General features: G+C 37.8%; 1 protein-coding gene across 39 annotated transcripts in view; it reads left to right on the top strand.

Annotated features, from left to right (window-relative positions):
• Sox6 (SRY-box transcription factor 6) overlaps nt 1-25328 on the top strand; it is a 604948-nt gene that overhangs the window by 372870 nt on the left and 206750 nt on the right. For all 39 annotated transcript variants that reach the window (XM_076563550.1, XM_076563582.1, XM_076563579.1 and 36 more), the window contains one exon: nt 14606-14695. In XM_076563550.1, the coding sequence (XP_076419665.1) occupies nt 14606-14695 (90 nt within the window). The remainder of the gene's footprint in view (nt 1-14605; nt 14696-25328) is intronic.

Here is a 25328-nt window from a genome sequence, read left to right as displayed (position 1 = left end):
TGTCTCTGTCTCTGTCTCTCTCTCTCTCTCTCTCTCTCTCTCTCTCTCTCTCTCTCTCTCTCTCTCTCTCTCTCAGCCTGGCTAGAAACTTAACTAATATTTTCAAAGGAGTAGTTTCAGTTTGTTGATTTCCTATTTCCTTTCCTTAGCTTCACTTTTTTCTTTTCTTCCTCTCCCCTCTCCTTCCCTCCCCTCTCTTGTTTTTGAGAAGAATCATATTATGTAGCCCAAACTGGTCTCAAAATCCTTGAATTCATGGCAGTTCTCCTGCCTCAGCATCCCAAATTTGGGGACAACAAATACGAGTTCAGTTACCACACCTGAGATGTCTGTTTTCAGTGTCATTTATATTAATTATTCTTATTTCTTTTCTTCACCTACTTGGAGATTAATTTGCCTTCCTTTTAATGTCATAAAGCAGAGGCTAGGCTTGCTAATTTTAGATAAATGCTATACATTTCCCTCTAAGCATGGCTTTTGCTACGTCTGAAGAATTTTGATAACCTATATTTTTATTTTCATTTAAAACAAAATATTTTATCATTTCCCTTGAGATTTCTTCATTAGGTCCAGTAGTATTCAGAAGCATGTTGTTTAATATCTATTTATTTGATATTTTCCTATTATTGACTACTGTCTTAATTCCACTTTTGTCTAAGAGAAATGTACAAATTCTCTTCTTTTAAACTTGCCTGCCGTGTTTTACAGCTCACAGCATGCTCAGATTTTGTGGGCATTTACTGTGAGTTTAAAAACTATTCTGCTGGGTGGGAGGTAGTGTGTAGGTGTCAATTATGTCCAGTTGATTGATGATGTTAAGGTCACCCATGTTCTTACTGATTTTATGCTTGTTGGCTCTGTCCACTTTATGACAAAAGGATGTTAAAGTCTCCAGCTGTGAGAATGGATCCATCTATTTCTCCAAGCAAATCTTGCCCAGTGTGTTGGGATGTTCTATTGCTGGTGTATGCACATCAATGATTGTCATGTCTTGTGGGGTTGCTAGGGACAGTGACCTCCTTAACTCTGATAACATCCTCTGCTCTGAAGTGTGATCATTCTGAACTCACTACAGCTACCCCCATTTCTTCTGCACGGTGTTAGTATGGCAAAGCTTCCTCTACCTCATTACTTTATCTGTGTATCTGTGTATCAACAGTGATTTCTTTTAGATAAAATAAATTGGGTATTCTGTGATGGCCACTCTACCCTTTTAACTTGGTGTATTTAGACCCTTGATTGTATATGGTTTCTGTATAGTTGGATTGATATATATCTATGTGGTGCTATTGTCTACACTTTGCCTTTGTTTTTATTCCTAGTTTTGTCTTCTATATTTTTTCTACCAGTGGTGGGTCTATTTGAATTAATTTTGTAGGTTTGCAAACACAGTTATGAGTTTTATCATGGCATCTTCACACATATGTGTCATTACCCTGCCTTCTTGTGTATTTCTCTACCTACTCCTTTTGTGGTTTGAATCTAGAACTTTACATGATTCCATTTACTCTTCTCTCTTAACCTGTCAGCTACAGCTGCTTTAAGAAAACAGTTCTCTATCATTGCCTGGAGTTTGCAATGGATTTACAATGAATCCAAGTCAACTTTCAAGCAACTGCCCGAGTTCACACATAGGACAAGAACCTTATAATAGCAACCTTTGTCTTGAAGTCTTTTTGTCCAAGCTCCCTACTGTTGCCATCACACCTTTTAATCAGACACAACCACCCTTAGAGATGCAGTGCCTGTTGAAGTTCGTACATCATTTATATGCATATGGTTGAACTCACTGTTGGCGGCTGTTTTGAACTAAGTGGGTCAACTGAGCCTTGGATCAGGACAGGTGTCACTTTTGTTTCCAGTGTCCTGCACTGATCTCTTTCCTACATTTGAGATGCTGATCAGCCCCATTTGCTTCTTTCTGAAGAGTGGCTTTCACTTTTCTTGTAAGGCAGCTTTTGTCTGAGGAAATGTTTCTTTTCCACCTCTTTTTTGAAAGATAACTTCACAGGATACAGATTTTTAAATGATTTTTCTTATTTTTTGCTCACTTGGTGGTGTGGTTTGAATGTATTCCTCAGCTTTAGCTTCAGTGCAGTGGTGGGGAAGTGGGGCCTTTATCAAGAGATTAGAGCATGGAGGAGCGATTCCTCCATGGGGGCAGGATGACGGGCCAGTTCCTTCCTGTTGCTGGATTAAGACAGCATGGCCAAGAGCAGTTTAAAGAAAGAGTTGTTTAGAATTGGAAAACCAATGTGTTTTTAAAGTATGCTTAATGTGTTAAAAGTTTTAATGGAGAAAGTAGGCAGCATGCAGAAGTAGACCAGCAAGATAAGGAAGAAGACAGAAATTCCAAGAATTGAAAAAAAGACTAGAGATGAAGACAGTAGAGCGCAGTGCATTTGGTGGCTCTTTAGCAGATGACATAGGTACCCGGAGAATCTCTGAGCTTGAGGGCATATTGGCAGAAATCTCCAAAACAGAATAGCAAGGGGGAAATAATACTGAAAAACAGAATATCCAAACAGTAATTATTGATAATTTAATGTCAAAGACCAAGCCATAGAAAGAGGAGATGCAGAAAACACTAAAGCATACATGTAAAAACATAAAATGGCAAATACACATGAATCTTTCTAGGCGTCCTTTGCATCTCTTGTGAGTTTTGTTTATGTTCACCTGTGTTGTGAGTTGTTCGTTATGGGCCCATCTATGTTGTGAGCTGTGTTTGTTTCCTCTTGTGTTGTGAGTTGTGGTTCTGTGTATATCTGTCTGTGTAGTGAATTGTGGTTCTTGGTGTGGCTGTCTGTGTTTGAGTTGTGGTTCTGTGTGTTTGTCTGTGTGTGAACTGTGATTCTTTGTGTCTGACTTCTGCATCTCTCATTCAGGGACAGCAATTTGTTGCATGACCCATTTCTCTAAAGTATCTAGGGAGAGTTGTTGACTTTTGCTCTGTTGAGCTGGATTGGAAGATGGAAGTTGACTATACATATTATTTATATATACCGTATTACCCCATCTTTCTGACTAGAATCCCCAGAATAACAGAAAACTGAAGAGTAAGTGTAGATATTTCTGTCTTATTCCTCCTTTCATAGGACAACATTCCATGTTTTGCCTTTAATAATCACACCTGCTAGAAGTCCCTCCTGTTCTTAGATGGCTAAGTATTTGTTACACTGTGAATGGGATTAGCATATAAAGTGCTTTATCTATACCCAACAGAATGATCCCATGGTTCTCTATCTTTCTTACAATAAGAGTCATTAAACTGCATGGCATCTGAATCTTTATGGAACTTTACAGTCCCAGAATAAACTCTTCTTGTTCTTTTTTCAGCAGTTATACTTGGCAACATGTTTTTGTGGGTATAAATAACTTAAAATGTTTATTACCATTTTACTTATTTATAAATTATCTATAAAATATTTATTATGTGTGTGTATGTATGTATTTGGTTTTACATGCTTGGGAAATGTTTGTATGAGATTATTAACGTTTCTTCCTTGACTGTTTAGAAAAATTCATCAGTCTGGCAATTTGTGCCTGGTCACTTCAGTGATCAATTTTCTATCTTGGTATATGCATTTTCCAGAAAATTTTGTATTTTATCTAAAAATTTTAATTTATTAGCATGAAGTTCTTTATATCAACCATGAATTGTTATACTAATCTGTCATTATCAACATTATTTTGTTTTCTTTCTGTATTACAATGCCATTTTAAAAAATATATTCTACTCTTGCTTTGGACCACACAGGAATAACTGGTCCTTGGTTGACCCCGTCTGATACAAGATACAAGCAGTCAGAACCCCCTTCAAGTGTCTTGAGAAAGTAGGAAACAGGTAACCAGAACATTTACTTACCCAAGAGCTGAGAAAAGCAGCTTAGAGAATGTAACTGCACCAGTCAGTGCAGGTTAAGAAAGGAGTAAAACTGAAGACTCTACAGTAGAAACTCCAAACCAGAGAACAAGAACAAGGGGGAAAAGCATGACAATGAAAGCGCTGCAGAGCCAGTGGAGCTGATGCTGAGCCCTGCAGGTGGCAGAGTGCCTGAAAGAGACAGCTGAGGAAGTTTTGAAGAAGTAATTACTGAAAATCTAAATTTGTTTAAGAACGTTAGCCTCCAGTCCCATGAAGCAGAAACAAGTGTCAGTTAGTATTTCTGCTCCAACCTCTGTGTGCTCTTAATAACGTAGGTTCAAAATAAAGAGAAGAGTTGAAACAAAAGGCACACCCAAAATTCACTTATTGTTGGAAAATCTGGGAATTCAGAGGATCTGAACAAAACTGTGAATCCCCAGGACTTCACTGATGGTGACAGCACATGGCACATGCAAACTTCTGCATAATTGTTCATTTTAAGTGAATTTGGAGCATTTCGCATAAAGTTTAGGTTGTGCTATAAGCAAGCCTCTGTAAATTTATTAGCAGTAGATTCTCTGGTTACATGGAAAAAGATTAGAAATTGATAACAAAAGGAAAATTAAAAATTTCCCAAATAGGAATTCAACCACATGTTCTAAATCAACCATGTATTAGAGAAAAAAAATCATATACAGCTACAAAATATATTTAACTAGATGATAATGGAAAATTACTCTAACAAGAATGTATCAGACCAGCTAAGAATGCTGGAGAGAAATTTGAAACTTTGTGTGCACATGTTAAGCAATAAGTACGATTTAAAATTGGCCATATAAATTTCAGAAAAATCCCACCAAACCTTTTGTTTTGTAAGTAAGGCAAGACACATTTAAAACTGCTAAGGACCAAGTACAGCCAAGAGTACGCTCTCATTCTACGTGAGTTCAAGGTGTCACAGAGCTAGAACCATCAGTAGAACAGGCAGAAATCCAGCAGCAGTCGCCACAGACTCTCAAAGCCCTGCCCAGCTCAGTTAAGAAGGAAAAAAACATCGTTAAACAAGTAATGTTGAAACAACTGGACACACACATGAAACAAAGTTTGGTTTGTTTTTTCACTCACAGAACACACAAAACAAAATGAACTTCATTCTAAATATAAAACCAGAACTGTAAACCTTTTTTATTTCTTTTATTTTCCAGATTATAATTACATCACTTCCCCTTTCTCTTTCCTCCCTCTACATCTTCCCAAATAACCCAAATTGTTCTTTTTAAAATCCATGGCTTCTTTTCTTTTAATTGTGATGTATGTCTATCTCTCTCTCTCTCTCTCTCTCTATATATATATATATATATATATATATATATAGATATAGATATAGATATAGATATAGATATATATCACTCTGTGTGTGCGTGTGTATTTTCAGGGCTGACCATTTGGTATTGGATAATCGATTGGTATGCTTTTCCTGGGAGAAGACTGTTTCTTCCACTCTCAGCATTCCTTAGGTGCCTATAGTTCTTTGTGTAGGGTGGCCTAATGGTTTTTCCCCATCCACTCAGCATGTCTAATGTTATCCTTGTTTAGCTCATATTTAGGCAGTCCTGTTGGTGAGACTTTATGGGTGTAGCTTTTGACAGCACCAGGAGACACTGTAAACTCCCTGATCCTCCAGCTCTTATCTTTCTGCTGCCTCTTCTGCAATGTTCCCTGAACCTTAGGATGGAAGTTGTTTTGGAGATATATTCACTGGAACTGGGCTCCAGAACCCTGCATTTTGATTGGTTGTGGTTTTATGTAATGATCTCTGTCTGTTGAAAAGAAAAGTTTCCTTGATGAGGGGTGAGGGCTATACTTATCTGTGGGTATAAGGACCAATAATTATAATGTTAGGTATTATGCTGGTTTAGTAACATGGTATTGTGGGTTCTCCTCCAAAATCTGTGACTTTACTATCTCTGGGTAGCTGGCTAGGTTGCCAGTATCAGGTATGAGTTCCCTCTTGTTGAGCAGGTCTTAAGTTCAATTAGAGGAACTGTTGGTTACTGCTAAGATATATGTACCACTACTGCACCCTTAGGGTTATCATACCATGCTGGTGATTGATGAGGTTCATAGATGTCATTGCTGAATAATACTGTTGGTTGCTTCTTTTCTTTGTAAGTTTGCATAGAGTTCTCCAGTACCATGAAATCTAGTCCTCAAGGAGAAGCATACAGGTCAGCAGAACTATAAAACTTTTACAAGAAAATAGGAGAAAAATCCTTCTGATCTTAGTGTAGACAACATTTCATTGGACTTAGAAATACTAATCATAAAGAGAAAAGTTAATAATAGAATCTGTACCTCATCAAAAAGCACTTTATAGTGTAAGTTAGGCACATTGTAGAGAAGATAAAATGTTTATGATATGTATTCTGAAATACTTGACATGTATAAATTGTTCTTAAGTATATAGGTATAATATATGATACCAGTTAATATAAACATATAGAAACATAAAAACACAAGAAAAATAATACAAATGTCAGTAAAACTATTTCTGTAATTACTTGGTATGCAATAAAAATGATTTTTTTTAACCACATCAAGGAATTTTCAGAGTTTGGAGTTAATCAAATTTGGAGAAATACCAAGTGGTATTAGAGTTATTTCTTGTCCTCAAACAACTTAATGTTATGTAAAATAGAGTGAACTTGACCATATATTAGTCTATACAATGGCAAAATTGATAAATAGTAGTAATAACATATAGGAATTGTAAAGGTCAGAGTTAAATGGGAGATTAATGAGATAATAGAAGCTTGGCAAGTGTTATTCTCCTGTCTAGAGAGTGAGCTTTGATATTTAAAGTGGTAAGTTAGTGTAGGCCATCAAGAATAGTAGATGTGTGTGTGTGTGTGTGTGTGTGTGTGTGTGTGTGTGTGTGTGTGTGTTTATCAAGAAGAGGGAGACATTTTGGTCAGGAGGACACATGAAAGGATGGTTGAGAAAGCACCAGGCATGCAGAAGGGAGTGAGACAATTTTTTGAGGACTTGTCTAAACATGGAAAAACCAAGAATTCCAAATAGGAGGCATCACTAGGGCCCATAATGAAGGGACCTGAAACCCACTGGCTATTACATCCTCCTATTATGTTGTCCTTTCATGGGTTGCCAATACACAATAAAATAGACAAAAGGGGTGTCATTGATTGAAGGTTATGCTACACTTTAACTTGATAATAGTTCACCAGAAGTTGTTTGTATGAAACTTAGAAACTGGAAGTCTGTTGAGCTCAGATATGTCTTTTTTTTCCCACTCTGTTGTATACTGAGCCTCCATTTTCACTTTGTTTCTGCTGTGTTTCCAGTGGGTGGCATCATGCTCAGAAATACTGACTTCTATAGAGGACTAGCTGTGGTCAGCACTGCTGCTTATAGGCTTTCAATCAAGTTAGAAACTCATTCCAAGGTTTACAAGTTGATGTATTATTGCAAATGGATGATGTTTTCCATGTGATTCAAACTTCGAACATAACATATTTGCACATATATTATATACTCCATACTCTTTTGTTATGGTTTTTCACATTGTTTAGCATTTTAAGCTCCAATCTGCAGACACTTAAGCGAATATAATATATTGTCTTATTTCACCAAGAAGACCAGGAATAACGTTTGGCTTCTATTGGAGGGTATAAGTGAGCTAAAATGATGCAAGGCTTCATCCTCTATCTGTTCTCTCTACTCCTTGCTTCTGTTCTTCATATTTTCTCTTAGAGACATTGGGGTCTGTCTGTGTTGTCCACAGCAATCCCAGGTCCACACACTTCTAGTTTCTGACCTGAGCATGAGAAAGGCTTTCAATTGTCCCAGCAGAAAATTCTGTGAGTCCAATTCTTTGTGTGGTCAGGAGGAGAAGCAGAAAGCAGAGGACACAGGTCTGTAGTTGGCAGCTCCAAGATAGCAGGAGCATTCAGTGTGCTCGAGAGATAGCTCAGTAGGCGAGGACCTCAGCTGGATCCTCAGGACCCAATGAAAACCATCCAGAGCAAAGCATAGATAGCAGAGAGGCCGAGGCAAGAGGATTCCTGGGACTCCAGTGCCAGCCACTCTAAAGGAATTGTGAGCTCTAAGCTCAATGAGAGACTCTGCCTTAAAAATATGTGGAGGCCAGCTGTCTCCCTTTGGCTTCTATATGGAACCCCCATACACAGGGATACATGTATGCCCAGAATCATAGAATTAAAAAACATTTCTTAGAAGTAGGACTATAGGCTTCTGGGGTTGTGACTCAGTTGGTAGAGTGCTTGGCTAGCAGGTACTTGGGTTAGATCCCTAGCATTTTATATACAGCTGGAGGATCATTTTGGGCTACACCAGGAGTTCTAGGCCAGGCCAGGCCGAGATCCACCAGATCCTGTGTAAAAAAAAAAGTAAACAAACAAATGGAATATAGGACACACTAGACATACAAAAATAAATTATATCCATAATCCAATGTTGTTTTTTAAAATCAGTTCTATTGAATCTAACCTAGTAAAACAAGTAGTTGATGATTATAAGCAGCAGGGGCAGCAGGAGCTGAGGTGAAATGCCATTGGTAGGCTATAGCTTAGTAAATATGGGTGCCTACAGTTTCTAACAGACACTTCTATCATGGTGAATCTGTGGACATCTGAAGGTATCATGTGCAAGGGTAAACAGTGGAGAACAAAGGCCCAAGGCTGCACATGCCCTTCTCAGGAAAACGAAACCTGTCTTAGAAGAAATGACCTGTTGAGTTCAGGGCAGTTTTTAATGAACTTTGTACTGAGTGCTTAATGGATGGGATTCAAGAAAGGAAAGCTTTTAGTTCAAACCATATGAAGCATTATGGAAAAAGCAAAATGGAGGATCTGAAAGACTAGCCAAGCAACACGTGTAGGAGACTGGGCTGCTGGACAGACACCACTGCTTTGTCCTGTATCGCTCATACCCCTGTCCAAAGAGTTTGTGTTTCTGTCCACATCAGAAGTATAAAAGTGTTCCCTTTCCGTGGCTGGCTGCTGTGTTGTACAGACCATAAAGCTGATGTTTAAACAGTGATTTAAATAGTCTTCAGTAAAGCAAGCTCTGAAGCGCGCCGGAGCTGTCACCATCTAAAGTCCGCAATGCCAGCCCTCATCTCCACTCCGTTTCTCCTCATTTCCAAAATGAGAGTGCTCTAGCTCTAGCACCAGGCTGTGAGCTGGAGGTCACCGGTGGAGTGTGTCCTTTCTTCCTTGTATTGGCACCCGAGTGGTTATGCTTTGATGAGCAGGTGAGAGGAATTGGGTTGTTGATGATCCCTGTGTTCGTGTTTTAGGTGGCAGGAGCCTTGGCGAGCAGATGAGAGAGATGCCTCTTGCCTGCTCATATAGAGCAGTGTGACTTTCATGAATGTATGCTTCGTGCCAGTTGTTAGGGTGGCCTAAGAAAAGGTCTGGTAGATAAAAATAGCACCTGGAGAAAAGATTGCCCGACATGAAAACGCCTGCCTGTGTGTCTGGCAGGTTTTAGATGTGGGGCCTCTGCTTCCTTCCGAACACCCCAGAGTCTCACATCTAACATTTCTAACAACATTTCCGACACCTCAGTGGCTTCCCCCACATGCCCCTCCTGCAAACACCCCCACACTTACAGCATATTGTTCAGTAAAGTGGCTGTGGAATTCACATTTTTCCTGCAAGAGCTGTATCTGATTTAATGACCAAATCATTTTAAGGCAGCACAACAGAATTTTACAGGAATGAAATCTCTCCCTTCACACCGATCATGCATGTTTTACTTGAGTATTGAGTCATTAGCATGTTTATAATGGTTCTAATTTAGCACAACATTTTCTGAATTTTATCCTTGAGTCATTTACAAATTGTTCTTATTGAGTAAACAAAGGGAACAGATTGCATTTTATACTTAGCAATTTATCTGAAAGAAGAGGGGAGGGTTAATTGTTTTAAAGTTTTGGTCTGTTTGGGGAAGTGAGCCTGCTTTCTCATTGCTAGGCATAAACGCCTTACTTCTCATCTTTTTGGAGACAGGGCATGCTGTGGAGGAGGAAAATGAAGAATTAGGAGTAGGACAAGATTGGCCACTCCCACAGGGGAGTGTGGAGCACAAGGGGACTGGCACGAGATTATCCAAAACAGTTGGTGCATTCCTTAATGATCAAGTGCTTGAGAAGTCCAGTTCTTCCTGGCAGAGCACCGGTGTTGATGTTTAGACCACTGCCCTGCTGTATGGGAAAGGCATGCTTTCTCTTGCTACTTGCCTAAAAATAGGACGGGGTATAGCATTGTATGAGATATTTTAAGTTAGCAGAAACATTTAAGAGGTTAAAGGTTTGGCTCTTGGATCAGAAAAGCTCAGTGATATAGTGTGCACTGTTCTTTCCACACTGGATTTTCTGTGGAGCTGGTTGGTGATCTGCACACTGGGCTAGGGAAGTTATTTCTAGGTTTGTTTGGTTCAGTCTGAAAAACACACTCTGTGGGCTTTTCTGTCAGCTCCCAGCATGAAGAGCTTGGTTGAAAACAGACTCTATTTATACCCCTTGTTCTTATTTGGAAAGTCAGTTGTTTCATTGTGTGTGTGTGTGTGTGTGTGTGTGTGTGTGTGTGTGTGTGTGTAGGGGCAGTCATCATAGAGCATTGCTTTGTATGTTATAGTGACTTCAAAATAAAACTGGCACATTTTAGTGTCTAATTATTTTTAGTGAGCTTGGAGGGTTTTAATTAAAATTTAAGAGTGCTCTTCAAGCTCTCCAAGCTCCAATTTTATCCCACTGTATTGTGGAGCTCTTGCCACTGTGCAAAAAAACTGTACAGTAGCTGATAACTGTATCTGTATGTCCTTAATGAAAATGCTTGGGGCTGCTGAGGGGTGAATAAATGTACACTGTCAGGTTTCGCTGGAAACGAAAGCCATGAGCACTTCAGATAAATTATCAGTGTTTGTGAATACAGAGAAAGTGACTGCATCTGTAACTTATGTTTCTGATGGTAAAATAAAGGGATGCCTTTACTATTGTCTTAAGCACCACTAAAGCAAGAAGAAATGTGTATACAGGGACTGAAGCATTTGTTTCTTCACTAAAATATTTGAAAGTTATTTTTTGTGTCATGTTTGTGACATTTTAGCCCTCTGACTTTCAATATCACATGGAAGTGAAAGGAATAATAAGTGTTTACTTAAAGATAAACTGTCTCAGAGTATTATGAGGCATTTCTCATTATTCTGTCTTCTTCCTTGACTTTATTTATTTATTCTCTTGAACACAGAAGATATACCTTTATCACCTTTACCATAGTTATAAATCCCGAATACATATATATGTACATACGTATGCTCCAAGCTGAAAATGATTCCTAAAATATCGGTCTACAGATTAGGAGTTAATCCCACCTTGAGCATCTCTTCTTCCATAAAATTTGTTATAAGCCAGTGCATTAGCACACCATGGTAAGCATTTCCTTTACTTAGCCTAAAGTCTCAATTTCTAAGAAGCAGAACCATGTTGGCAATCTATTGTACAGCACATTTTAAATAAAAACAGTCCTAAAATGTATCTTTCTTTTGTTAGAAAAAGTTTAAAATAAGTTTTCTGAAAGATAAAAAGTTAAATTTGAAATAATAAGCAAACAGACAAAATCCCTACCCTCATCCCCAAAACCAGGCTGCCCAAAAATGTATACCTGAGTACTTGTCTAGAGCTGTGGAATTGTCACATCTTTGCTTCAAATAGAAACTAGCTAGAATAAAAACCCCATCATTCATAAAATAATAGGCAAAATAACCCGAGGCTCTGTGTTTCATTGAGTAGGTATTAGCTGATGGAATTAAACTCTCTCAGGGTGAGAGGGGTGAACTCTAGTCTCTGATGACATGCTACACAAATTTGAGGCACTGTAAGTTATGCCCATTTTTAATATTTCTATATTGTAGGGATACTATAATGTGTACTGTAGTATTATGATTCTTTCTCTCAATCTTGAAGAGTCATTTGGTTCTGTAGCTTCAGACAGTTTAATCACAGAAGTTGGAACAGTCAAACTTAAATAATAAAACTTATTGTCATTGTCTCCTTGAGTGGAAAGTTGTTTTCAAATTAATCAAAAAAAAAAAAAAAAAAAAAACAATTTGTTCCATGACAGACCATAAACTATCCAGGGGACATTTGGGTTTTTTATCCCATCAGAATCACTGTGACTGTTGTATGGAGACACTGTTTTGTTCTTTGTATGTACATTGTAAGGGCTCGTTTGTATAGTTTTTCCTCTTTGATCTCTGAGGTTGTGCTAAATCACAATGGGATAATGTCTGCTCTGACCAGCTGCCTCTGTAAAGCTACCATCCTGTTGATGTGTAGGAAGGTTGTAGTAGAATGGGGAGGGAGCCTCACATTAAACCAGCATCCCTACCAAAATACTGAGTGTGCACTGGTCCAGTATTTTGACCTTTGACAACACAACTTTTCATATACAGCTTTGGACCTTTTACGTGTTTCCTTATCTCTGATCAGAAACTTCCAGTAACAACCAGCTTCTGACCCTTCGTACTCATCTCACTTGCTCTGTTCTACAGCACCAATGCGGTCCTTGATGGCTTGACAGGCAGATGAGGAGTCAAGAGACCGTGTTAATTTAAAGGCCTCTATGATTAAGATCAAAGGATGATAAAGTTGCATGTAGTGACTGCTAGTGACCTTAGATAAATATTATCAGTGGTTGTTATTAAATATCTTCTTGCCCATTAATGTAGACATACAAATCTGTTTTCTTTTTTCCTTCAGCTCTTTCTACTGAAGCAGGTGCTAGTGTAGCTGGATCTCAGCATTAGCAAGGATGGATGTTTTAGTAGATGTCAAATGCCTTGGAGCCTGCCTATGTGTAGCTTCTGTGTGAAGCTGACTGCGTTTATGCTGCAGTATACATTCTTGTTGTCCATAGAGCTATGTTTGTCTCTTATGGAGCTTCAGCATTCTTTCCTCGGATCTCTGGGGTATTTTGAGTCTATTTATAGAAATTAGAGACATGCTTTACATCTAGTATATATGTGTGCACTTGACCTGACTTTATAGCCATCCTTGATGTATTGGGGTTTTGTCTTATGGGTATATAATCTCAACTCTAGCTTAACCAGACATTTTGGACTCCAGCATCTGTGCCAGTGGGTATCAGTATAGTGCAATGATAGAACATACAAGAATGGGTAAAAATACATTAAGCTTTAGTAGAGTATAAAATTTAAGATCTTTTATTGATCTTTCTCATCTGTTATCTAATGTTAGCACCATCTTGCTCAGAAATCCCAAACTGATTAGAGAAACAAAAATGTCTAGCAGACATGCCTTTGAATATTTGAAGCCTCCTTAGCCCTATAAATTCAGTTTTAATATTGGAAAAAATATAGGCATCGAGCAAACTACATACCCCATTTATGAATGTGAAGTGGAAAGAAGTCAGGAAAGAGGCAGATGGCTTTCACTTAATGGAATTTCTATGTAGAAATGTCACAGGGTCCTGTGACAATGTCAGTCCATTCAGGACACTAGGATCTGGCTTCCATCCATTCTCTGATTGATTGATCTTGTCACAAACAAATGTTAATTGTTTTCAGCAATACTTTCTAATCATGTGAAGGTCTTCTCATCTCTTAAGCAAGGATCACTGCTTTCCCAAAGCTTATTTAGCCTCTAAAGCCCTGTAGAGACATCTTGACCTAACTGTCAATCTGAAAAATTCAAGGCCGATTTGGAAGCTAGAGGAGAAAAACAGAAAGAGAAAATGCTTAAGAGATAGGTGCTGATATGGGGGAGAAAAAGCATTTGGAACTGGAGAAACCATTTTAGGTATAATTTTAAAAGAAAATTATCAAAACTTTGACACTTGGAATGCTAAAGTTTAATGGGAGTTTTAAAATCTGCATTCCCTGGAAATGTAGCCTATTTGTTAAGAGTTGAGTCTGGAAAAGGTACATGCAGACAGTTGTAAGCAGGAGGCCTGCTTGCAAATCCATCTGAAGCCAGAGAAGAAAACAGTGCATGTAGGAAAAAATAGATCATTATTATGGTGTTCTCATGTTTATATTTCTGTAATCTTATGAATCTTTATAAAACAAATGTAATTGCTCCCTGTAGTCTAGAACATTATTTTAACATGTGCTAGGACAGATGATGCTATTTAAACAAGTGTTTTCCTTAAAAAACATGTGTGTTGTTTTTATATAAAAGTTTTAGTAGATTTCACTATGAGGGTACAAAGAGCGTCTTGATTTTATTTACTTGTCTATTATTTAGTTTTTCGAAAGTTGGATTTCCTTTTTTAAGGGCCAAGTGGTTACAGGTCAATTGGCCTCTTCTCCCTTAACAATTTATCATTGTTCCTTGTATAGCATATAAAATTTGCTTAGACTTTTAAAATATAACCTGGGCTAAAAGAACTATCATATAAATTTAAAGCTGTAGGGGAGAACCTTTATTCTGTCTGATCAGTCTGATAAGTGATAAACATTGATTAAATATCCCTAGATTTCAGCTGCTAAGTGTGGGTTATGGAACACTACCACCTGGATCAGTGGTTTACCTCAGTCATGGTGTTTTGTAATAGAGTAATGGTAGAATTAAAACAACAGCTTTTGTTTGTTTCCCAAGGGCCAATTGCTCCATCATCTAGCTCTCTGGCTCTGTAATATACATTTTTAATACTTACTTTTGTATTTTAATAGATTCCTCCTGCATGGAAAAACTACTTTCAAAAGATTGGAAGGAAAAAATGGAAAGACTAAATACGAGTGAACTTCTTGGAGAAATCAAAGGTAAAATATAAAAAGTATCATATGTGTCAGATGTTATTTCACATACCCCACGAAGCTGCTATTCTTTGTGCCAGGACTCTCAACTCTTACTTCTAAACTAGGTTATTCTTGGAAAAGTAGGTGTGACACATTCCTGAATGTCTTCTCTATAAGGTGTACACTATGGACATTTGCGGTCTCTCATATAACTATACAAACTACCTTGTGAATTTGCTTGATTAAAAATGATGGAGGCAAAGTTTTGTAAACAGTGCAGAGCAGTTTAAAGATATCCCATCTTTTCTCTTAGAATCCTAATAGTACCTCAGTTTATAGATTGAGGTTATTTATGTGAATTTCTCTTGCTGGAAAAAGATATCCATGAAAAGCAGATGGAATATGCACGCCCTGCATCACATTTTATGGCTGATTTCTGAGACCTATTTACCTTGGTTCCTATCCCACCTCTATCGTTATGAGTAGTTTTGTCAAAGCACTGGGTTTTTCTGTTTTGTACTCCCTGTCCCTATGGAGGTGATAAGAGCATCTACTCCTAAGCTCCTTGGGAGAGTTGACACATGGGAAGGACCCACACCTGTAGCACTCAGCAGAGTACTGGGGCATGCAGGTTACAGGGATGGTTATTGTTGATGTGCCCAGAGAATTGGGAATCGATTCGGAGCAAAGAGAGTTCTGGGACTTGGCACTTCTTGCTCTTGGACTCCTAGAATATCTTTGTTTTCTAATTTATTTATTGTTGTGGTTTCAGGAACTGAACTAAACAAGAAGTAGGCAAGGTGCTAGGAAGCCCTATAGCTTCACCCCCTGCCTGTATGTCATTCTTCTAAAATATTAAGACATGGAGGAGTACAGTGTATTTCAGCATTGCATTAGCCTGTGAGTAAAAACATCTGTGCTTCTGGCCTACTCCAGCTCTTCTTGTGGACTCCTGGAGAAGAAGTGTTACAGTCTTTCACTTCTGTGCTGTGAGAGGAAGCCAGGCCACCTAGTAATGCTGCCAGTCATCTCTCACAGATTTCCACACTCAGTTTGCAGGAACAAACACTTCAGGGACTTAATCCCACTAGTTCTCTGCATTTACCAAACAAATTTGGGTTGTTTAGCTTCAGACAACCATTTGGTAGTAGGTATCTCACGAAAATGTTATTTTTAATTTATCACAGAAAGTTGGTAGATCTCTGTCCCATTCAACTTGAATGCAGAGAACAGTTGTCCTTTCATGATGAGTAATTAATAATTCATTCCATTAACTAACAGAGTGTCAAAATCAAGTGGAAATGGAACGTTATTTTGAACTTTACTGCTTCTGCTTTGTACTCATAAAGGCCATTTGCTATTTTGGAAAAAAGGAATCTCAACATAACTGATGGGTAGAAAGAAAAGTCATTAGTGACATATTCTCCATCCAGCTGCAACAACACAGGCTGTGTGACTTCACACGTCATTTTGTGTTTTCTTCTCTTTCCAGAGCCATTGGTTTTATAACAGTGAGGACAGGAATGGCTTATGCAAAGGCAAGCGTTTGCCAACATGAGTGATGGGGGTCTTGCTTTCTCCTAGCAGCATGGAAGCTAACACTTTATTATCTCCTTGATAATAAACCCTGGCTTTTTATACACTTCAGGGTATGTTTTCCCATACCTTTCACTTTTGCTTATACTTAATTCTAATTATGAGTTTAAAATAAAAAAGCATAAGTTTTAGATGCTCAAAATGTGTAATTCTCAAAAGTGAAACATGCAAAATCAAGCCTTTGCACCCCATTTCTCTGGAGGTCTTATAGGTTATGTGAGCTTCCAATGGTGAGCTAGTTTGAATTTTATAGACATAAATGATAATATTATTACTGAATTTTCCATTTAACTTGTTGTACATTTTATAAATGTAAAATTTCATACATTTTAGCATGTTGTCACTATACATATTACCTACAGAAAATATAGCAATCATACATTAATTTAGACATTAAAAATCTTAGCTAAAGTGGTTTGATTTAGCTGTTGCTGAGAGAACACACCTTTTTGTTGTTGTTGTCCTGTGTGTGACTTGGCCAGCTGTAGTCCTGCATTTGGTACTATTTCTCTGGGATTTAAAGATTATCTACAATATATCTCTTATATACTGTTGTGGGTTATCAATATTTCCTATCTCAAGCATTATGTCTCAGTAGGTCCTATTTTCCCCTGATTCCAAAATTTGTACATATTTATTTGTAAGAAACAGAGTATAACACACAATAAAAACAGAAGCCTTCTTTAATTCTGCATAAATCCTGTGGTGCAGTCTTCTGTTTTAGTTTTCATCTGTACCCTAAGTTTTGTATAAAGTTAGTACATCCCCTGTGAGCTGCTTCTCCTTAGTGTGGGTTTTGTGTGGATAGGCAACCTTTAAAAATCATTATTGGCAAACATGTGGCATAAAGTGAAGCTTCCTTGAGTCAACCAGGTATTTGATTCAACACCAAGTTGCTCATTTCCTTCTAGAGGACTTGTCCAGAGCTGGCCGGACTGTCAGAGCTAGAGAGCCCTTGGGTGTATTTAATAGCATGACATCTTGGCGCACACAAGTCTGTCTTTCTTTCCCTTAACTGCCTGACTCTGTTGCAGTTTGTTGTGCAGGCTTCTCCTACTCTTGAGATTAGATACTATTTTGCCATATTTTCTCCCAGTTAGTTGGTTCTGTGTTGAAGTGTTTAACCTTTTCTTCCCTTTTGAATATATTTGATGTATTATGTCAACTAGAGTTATAGTTTTTTTAAGCAGTTAAAAAATAACATTATACACTATGACTGAATTCACAGATCTCTTTTGACTGGGTATAGTATCTTTCCTTAATTATGCACTTAGAACCATTTATATAAACTTTGACTAGTACTTTAATAATTATTAATATAGTATATTTCACATTTACCATAACTTTTATCAAAGGTATTTTCATACTTTTCTAAAGTTTACCTTGGATTGTTTTCTATCAGTGTGTTAATTAACATTCCTAAATGTTTTAAAATTATATTTAAATAAAATTTTGGGTAAACAGAAATCTTTATAAAATTGTATATTTTAATTAAGAATGATTTATTCAATTCTTTTTTGAAGATTATTTATTGTGTGTGTGTGTGCGTGTGTGTGTGCGTGTGTGTGTGTGTGTGTGTGTGTGTGTGTGTGTGTGTGTGTTGCCTGCATGTATGTGCATGCAGTGCACATTGTGGCCCAAAGAGAACACTAGACTCCCCTGGAACTGGAGTTACAGATAGTTGTGAACCACCATCCACCATGAGGATGCTAGGAACAGAACTTAGATCATCTACTATAATGCTCTTAGCCACCGAGCTATCTCTCCATCTCCTTAATTAATTCTTGTGTGTTCCTCAGGAAAGATTTGGTTTAAATTCTGCACATTTCCTTTTGTGTTTTATCCATATTTGAGATATAATTAATCTTACTTTTTTGTTACTATATTTAAAGATTATACTAAGTTTTACAAATTAATTTTGCTGGTTCAGTATATGTTTCTCTTTTTACTGGGCTTACTACGTCTAATCATGTTGTAGATGATAAGAATGACTCTTTGTCTCATTACTTTATATCACATTACCTAGGCTGCTAAGAACATTATTGAGCAATGGAGTCAGTAGCAAATATTTTGACATAATTTTTAATTTATAGTGTTGGTTTTAGTATTCCATCCTTTGTATTGAGATAACCTAATTTATTATTGATATACCATCTCATCCCAGGCTGGCCTTGAATTTATAATACTCAAGGATGACCCTGAACCCTTGCCTCCCCTGCCTCTACCTTCCTTATGCCAATGACAAGCATGTACCACCATGTCTACACCAGTTATTCTTTCCCATTAACAATATACTTGTAGTTCCTTAGAACTCACTATGAGGAATTGTGTTATGCTTCATGGCACACCTTGCTGGTTTGGGGGTTTTGAATTTGTTGTGAAATAAACTCAGTTTAATTGTGGGGTAGTGTCCTCCAAATGTACTGCAGGATGAATCTCTCATAAATTGGCTGATTTATTTATATAAATAAATAAATAAATATATATATATATATATATATATATATATATATATATGATGGCATATATAATGTACAGATGTACATATTATATAACATTACTTCTGGAATTCAAAGTAGGATGGGCCTTTTCTCCCCTTTTTAAGTTAATATAAAATAGCAAGTAGATTATACATATACTATTTCTTTCTTTAGATTCTGAATAATATATTCAGAAAAACACCAAAGCCTAAAACCTTTTTCTACTTTGTAAGGTCAGTTTTGTCATAATTTTTTTCTAAAATCATATTGATTGTGAGATTTTCAAATGTGTTATTATTCATTTATTGTTCAGCATCTGTCATTTCAGGTCTTCTGGGTATTTTCTGTTACATATCTGAATTTCACTTTTGCAAATTTGTTTTTTCCTTTTGTCTTTCCCATTCCCTGGCAGTAGTTTTCTACATTTACCCATGACCCTTGAAGAGGTGGTGTCAGGGCTTGTGTCTTGGTGCCACCCCCTTTCAGCACACCACTCACATCGCCTTGATTCTGTTTTCACTGTTTCTTCATTATTTTAGTCATATTTTTGTGTGTTTTTATATACTCTAACTCCCCACATTCAATGCTTAATTTAAAAACTTTTAAACTTAATAATAAAGGCACTTGGTTGTGAGTATGTTTCTATAAATACCTTTATGTACCCCCCACTGCGTGCTTTTAGAATTTTTTGTCATTTTATGACTATTTAATAATTACCTGATTTGCTAACTAATCTATATTTATATATTTTCTGTAACTTTATATTTTATTTTAAAGTCATACAGTATAACAAAGTTTTTGAAAGGGAGGAACAGCCACATCAATTCTAGTGGAATATTCAAGAACTAGAGCGCAGAGCAAAAAAGTGGGGGCCATAGAATAGATAAGAGAATATTGAAAAATGAACCTTCAATCCAGAGACCTTAATATTCCCACACAACTAAGAAGCAGTAATGTCTTTGAAAGATTTCACTTTAAAAGCTGCTTCATGTAATGCTATCCAAATGAAGCACACGAAAACTGCTGAGACCAGTGGATAGCGGCCAAAGTACAGCTGAAGTTTGAGAGTCAGTCTGAGTTGTCATGGAGTCTGTCTTCACTTGTGTTTGTATTGTTCTTTAAGAGTGTATTTTATTATTTTTAGCTATGTGTATGTAATTGCCTGTGTGTGGATAAGTGCATAGGAATGCAGGTATCTGAGGAAGCTAGAGGGGTCAGATCTCATTGAGCTGGAGTTACAGGGATTTGGGAGCTGTTAGGCATGGATGCTGAGAACCACACTTGAGTCCTCTGGAAGAGCAGCAAGTGTTCTTAAAACTCTCCAACCACTGTTTTTTAATGTTTATATTTAAGGCAGAAAACAGTGTGTTTGTATTACACATACATTCTGAATGGGTGGTTGCACCCAAGCCAATTGATAGGTACATTACCTCAAAGAATTCTGTTTTTCTCAGTATGATAAGAACACCTAAAATATCCCCTAGCACCAGGAGAAAATACACCAGGAGAAAACTCTACAACATTGTGCACTGCCATATTTCTGCAGGTCATCTCCTTTTCAGTCACCATATTACTTGGGGATAAAATATGGTGACTTTCATTAGTTTAATAGCAGCAGTCTTATGGTGAAGAGCCCAGAATATTTATTGTGACAGGCAGGAGGCAATCAGCTTGACACATGCTCTCTGACTTGAAGTTGTGTTAGGTAGACGAGCAAACGTCTGTTTTGTGCTGTTTTAGGGAGTTAGGATAACAAGGAACTTGTTCTTAAAACACAAAACAACATTTGAAGAAGTTGGGGCATCTGACATGGATACAGTTGGATTTGTATGTGTTAACTCAGTTTGCCTGGAACATAGATCTGTTTTCATCCCATGTCAACAGAAAACATGGTAATAAATATTGTGAGATTCTTTATTGTTCACAAAATAGAAATATAAAAGTACCTAAACTTGTGAGTACTGACTTACATCTTGTATCCTAGACTTGGAAGGCTAAGGCAGGAGGATTACCATGAGTGAAAAAAAAGGAATCCAGGCATGATGGTATAAACCTTTAATCCCAGCACTTGGAAGCAGAGACAGGTAGATCTCTGTGTGTTGGAGGCCAGCCTGGTCTATATAGTGAATTTCAGGGCAGCCAGGGCTGCATAATGAGTCCCTCTTTCAAAAAACCAAACCAAAACAAAAGATTCCAGGTATGATGACTCTCTCCTTTAATCCTAGCACTAGGGAGGCAGAGGCAAGTTGATCTCTGTGAGTTTGAGGCTAGCCTAGGCTACAAGTTCCCAGGCCAGCCAGGGCATAATGAGACTGTCTCAAAACACTAGCCAACCAACCAAACAAACAGAAAATAACAAAAAATTCTAAAATATTTTGTTTATGATAGTTGATTCTTACAACTGAGTTAAAAAAAATCAGAAAATAAGCTGTTCAGAATGATGCAGAAAGTTGTAGAGGTGGGGTCTGAACTTGGTCTCAGAAGTCTCTGCTTGATGTAATAGAGCGGTTTTAAATTCTCTGAGTCCTTACACTGTCAGAGGGAGAAGTTGGGCCGGGCTCCTAGCCTCTCCCATGGTACACACTGGCTTTGCACGTACCTTTGGTTTTGACATGTGGCATGACACAACAACATGGCCTCACTATACAGTACTTGTTGCCATCTATGCTTAAATAACTGAGAGAAGGGTGGAGACATGTGGCAAGAAGACAGAGTACAAGACCCAAGTATGGGCAGGTTTGAGTTGTGCCACGTGGAGGGGAATTCCAGGAGAGCCATGGTTTGACACATTTCTGAATGCAGAGGTGACCCTGAGCCATGCCTGCAACATGAGGATTTGTGCTCTATGCTGTGCAGAGGTTTACCTTTTCCAGTTTATAGGAAAGGTTTGAGCCAGTCTCGCTGCTTCGCATATCTTCCCTGGGATATGGTGGCTGGCATCTCATGCTTCATGTGAAGGCACTTCTTTGGGCACTGTGCCAGGGAAACAGTGACGTTGGTTTGAGTTCACTTGTGTTTGTCAAACACTCAGCTGATGAGAGACACAAAAAGATGATGTGTAATGAAGGAAATAAGGAAAAGAACAATTCCTTTCTAGTGTTATTTGTGATCAAATGTTTCACTATTAATATTTAGGTATAAGGTAGATGCAGTAAAGGTGTGGCCGGCCTCCTACAGCTTAGAAAAATGAAGTTTGTTTTTTTTTTTCTGATGGAAAAATGGCTGAAAATACATTTTCCAGTGGCATTTCTGCAAATGGTCCTAGTGTTTTTCAAAGCTATTACTGAAGGACAGTAGTCATGTGTAGTATTCACCGCTGTGTCTGAGGGCTTTGACCTTAGTCAGCTTCAGTTCTTAACATTCACCCTGAAGAGCAGAGGTGCTGCACTACTCTTCCGTCAGGGTCGTTCCTAGGAGAGCGAAAGTTAGCTGGGTGGTGCTGGTGCTCACCTTTAATCCCAGCACTCGGGAGGCAGATCCATGCAGATATCTGTGAGTTCAAGGCCAGCCTGGTCTACAGAGCGAGATCCAGGACAGGCACCAAAACTACACAGAGAAACCCTGTCTTGAAAAACAAACAAACAAAACAAAACAAAAAATAAAAAAGAGTTAAAGTTAGGAACTGTACATCACATAACCCAAGCTATTACAACTATGCTTGTAGCAAATACTGAAGTAAAATCATAAACATAAGCTGGGTGTGGTGGTCAAGACTGTAATCCTAGAACTAAGGAGGCTGAGGCAGGATGATTGTGGGTTTGAGGCCAGTTTAGATTACATTGTGAATTCAAGGTGAGCCAGAACTACACAGTGAGACTATCTCCAAAACCAAAGAGACAGCACACAAGTAACACACAGCGGGGACCACAAGGGAACTTCATTCTGACAGCCCTGTGAAGTGCTTCTGAGGGCCTGGTTCATTTCAGTTTGACTGCTAGGAGGAACCCTCAAAGGAAAGGACAGGTATGGCTTAAGTCAAGGCTTAATTTCAGGGCACAATGGGTCTTAGAGATCAAACAGCAGGATGGTTCTAGAAGTAGATTAGGCAGGGTTATTATCTCCAAGGTCAGAATCAGGGTTCTGCTCAGTAGCTAAAAACACTTGGTACTCTTGCAGGGGACCCAGGTTCAATTCCTAGCACCTAGATGGTGGCTTACAACTGCCTGCTCCAAGACACCTGGTGTCCTCTCCAGACCTCTACAGATACCAGGCATGCACATGGTACCCATACATATAAGTAGGCTCTCACATATACATATAAAAATAAATAAATCCTACAAACAAAACAAGAACACTTAAGGGTGAATCTTGTGCCACCTTGCCAATAAAATCAGCAAAGTTTATTCATCTGGTGATTAAAAAAAAAAACTGGTTCAAATAATAATGTGCCTGGGTTTGTTTAGATTTCATGCATTTGAAACTTCTAAATTGAATTTTTTTAATGCACTGAGTTGTTTTAGATACTAGCTTGTGAACTCAGGGATGCTATCTTCTTACCTCCTGGTCTTATGAGATGGTACAGTTGATTAATCCAGTGCCTTTTGTAAATGTCCCTGTAGTGTAGAACTTCAGAGTCACATTGAAAATCACAGACGCTCCAAAAATTAGGGCTGGAGGCTTTTTGTCTGCTATACAATCCGACTTGCTTTTCTCCAGAGCAGTCCAGAATGTCACTGCTCTAAACCACATGGTAAATTACTAAGGCAGAAACTTAGTATTCTGCTCCAAATAACATGTTTAGCCAATTTCACAAAGTCTTTTGGTCGTCTTGTAATCAATAGCAAGTAATTACAGGAGAACTCCTGGATTCTTTTAGCCAGCACCAAATGCACAAAGCAGTCCCTTCTGAACACATACATGCATTTGAATCCACCAGCACCCACGGTTTCTAATTACACCGCTTTGCATGAGTGTAGACATCTCAGAGCTTTCCTTTGTACTCTCTGCTATAGACATCTTTTCCTTCTTTTGAAGTCTGTGTGATATACATGCAAGCAATTAAAACCTCCCCCCTCCACTGGAGGTTGGAGATGCAAGGTCTTCTTAATTAAAATTCTAACAAAAGCTACCGGCAAAAATTCCTACTATATGATTAAGGTCTAAAGTATTATGATACATTAGACTCATTGTTAACTGTTGGGATTAAAAGAAATCGATATGTTGGGGTGAGATCAGCTGAATCTAATTAGCGAAATCAATGTTTACATAAAAGAAAATACTAAAGTTTAATAGCAGGTTCTGCTTATAAATATAACACTGGCTAAAATTGTTCTTTATTGTTACTGCATTGACCACATAATCATATTTTAAATTCAATGAATAAGAATTGGGAACTTCTTTCTTGTAGTTAATTATTATAATTAAAACACAAAACTTTAAAATCATATCTGGTTTCAAAAGTTTTAATTATGAAAGATTCTTAAATGTAAAAATAGTCTCCAATTATAAAATATTCCCAGTGATTCCATTTTTAAAAGGCTAATTTTAGCAAGAGCTATATACCAGAGTCAGAAAGAAGGCAAAATTGGGTAGAAGTAAAAAGAACTAAAGTATTCTTGTGCAATTATGATTACATTAATATGCATTAGTCCATTGGGGATATAGCAAAATTAAAAGGGATACATTTTGATATAACATGAAAACAGCACACCTTACCTTTTTCCTTTCTGATTGCTATGATGAAAATAAACATCACAACCAGTATGGAGAAGAAAACCTTTACTAATTGCAGCCTAGATTTTAAGTCAAATGAAGGTCATTAGCAATTTCCTGGAAGCCCTTCAGATGGCTTACCAGGAAATGGTGGCTAGCAGGACATCTGTAGTTCTCCTGGCAGAATTAGTGAAAACACACTAGAGTTTTAATGATGTGTATCAGATGTAGGCTGATGGGGGGCTGGAAGGGGTGGAGTTCCCTACCACAGTAGGTAATGTTCTTGGAACAGAAACATTTTTTTTTTAATTTCAAAATTAGTATATAAACCCAGAACATAGCCATTAACATCCATACATTCACCTATACTTTAATTCACACCTGTAGCACATAGGACTCACTGACCGGGATCATTGTAAAAAGAGGGGTCTGCAAGTGGAATGACACATTTAGCCAAGCAGAAAGAAACTGCGCTCAGAGGTTGGCATGATAATTTCACAACACTGGGTGACAAATTCAGTCTCATTTTTCCATCTCCATAAAAGTGAGGAGAATTGAGTATAAAATGTTTTCCAAGACATCAATTGAAGTTTTACTTACTCTGTGTTTTGATGATTCCATGGAGGTAGAATCAGCCATGTAGAGATTTGCAGCTTATCTGAAATGATTGGTTGGCTTCAAGTGGGTTGGGATGTCTGGAACCTTTAGTGGAGGCAGGGACATAGAGGCAAGTATATGTATTCATTAGTTCATATAGTAGTATAAAAAAAGACATTTCTAGTTGGTTGCCAGTGAGAAAAGGAAGAAGGGTATTTGGTAGCCACCTTTCATATCACAAATGATTTTATAGGAAATGAACCAGCATGTATAAGTCTGAGAGATCTCATGGGCCAAAAACCTGCCATTATCATACAAATCTGTCAAGTTTA

The sequence above is a fragment of the Peromyscus maniculatus genome, chromosome 1, assembly GCF_049852395.1.
Source record: "Peromyscus maniculatus bairdii isolate BWxNUB_F1_BW_parent chromosome 1, HU_Pman_BW_mat_3.1, whole genome shotgun sequence".
NCBI classification, from domain to species: domain Eukaryota; kingdom Metazoa; phylum Chordata; class Mammalia; order Rodentia; family Cricetidae; genus Peromyscus; species Peromyscus maniculatus.
Note: the sequence above shows the minus strand (reverse complement) of the source record. Positions and strands in the feature narration are given on the sequence as shown.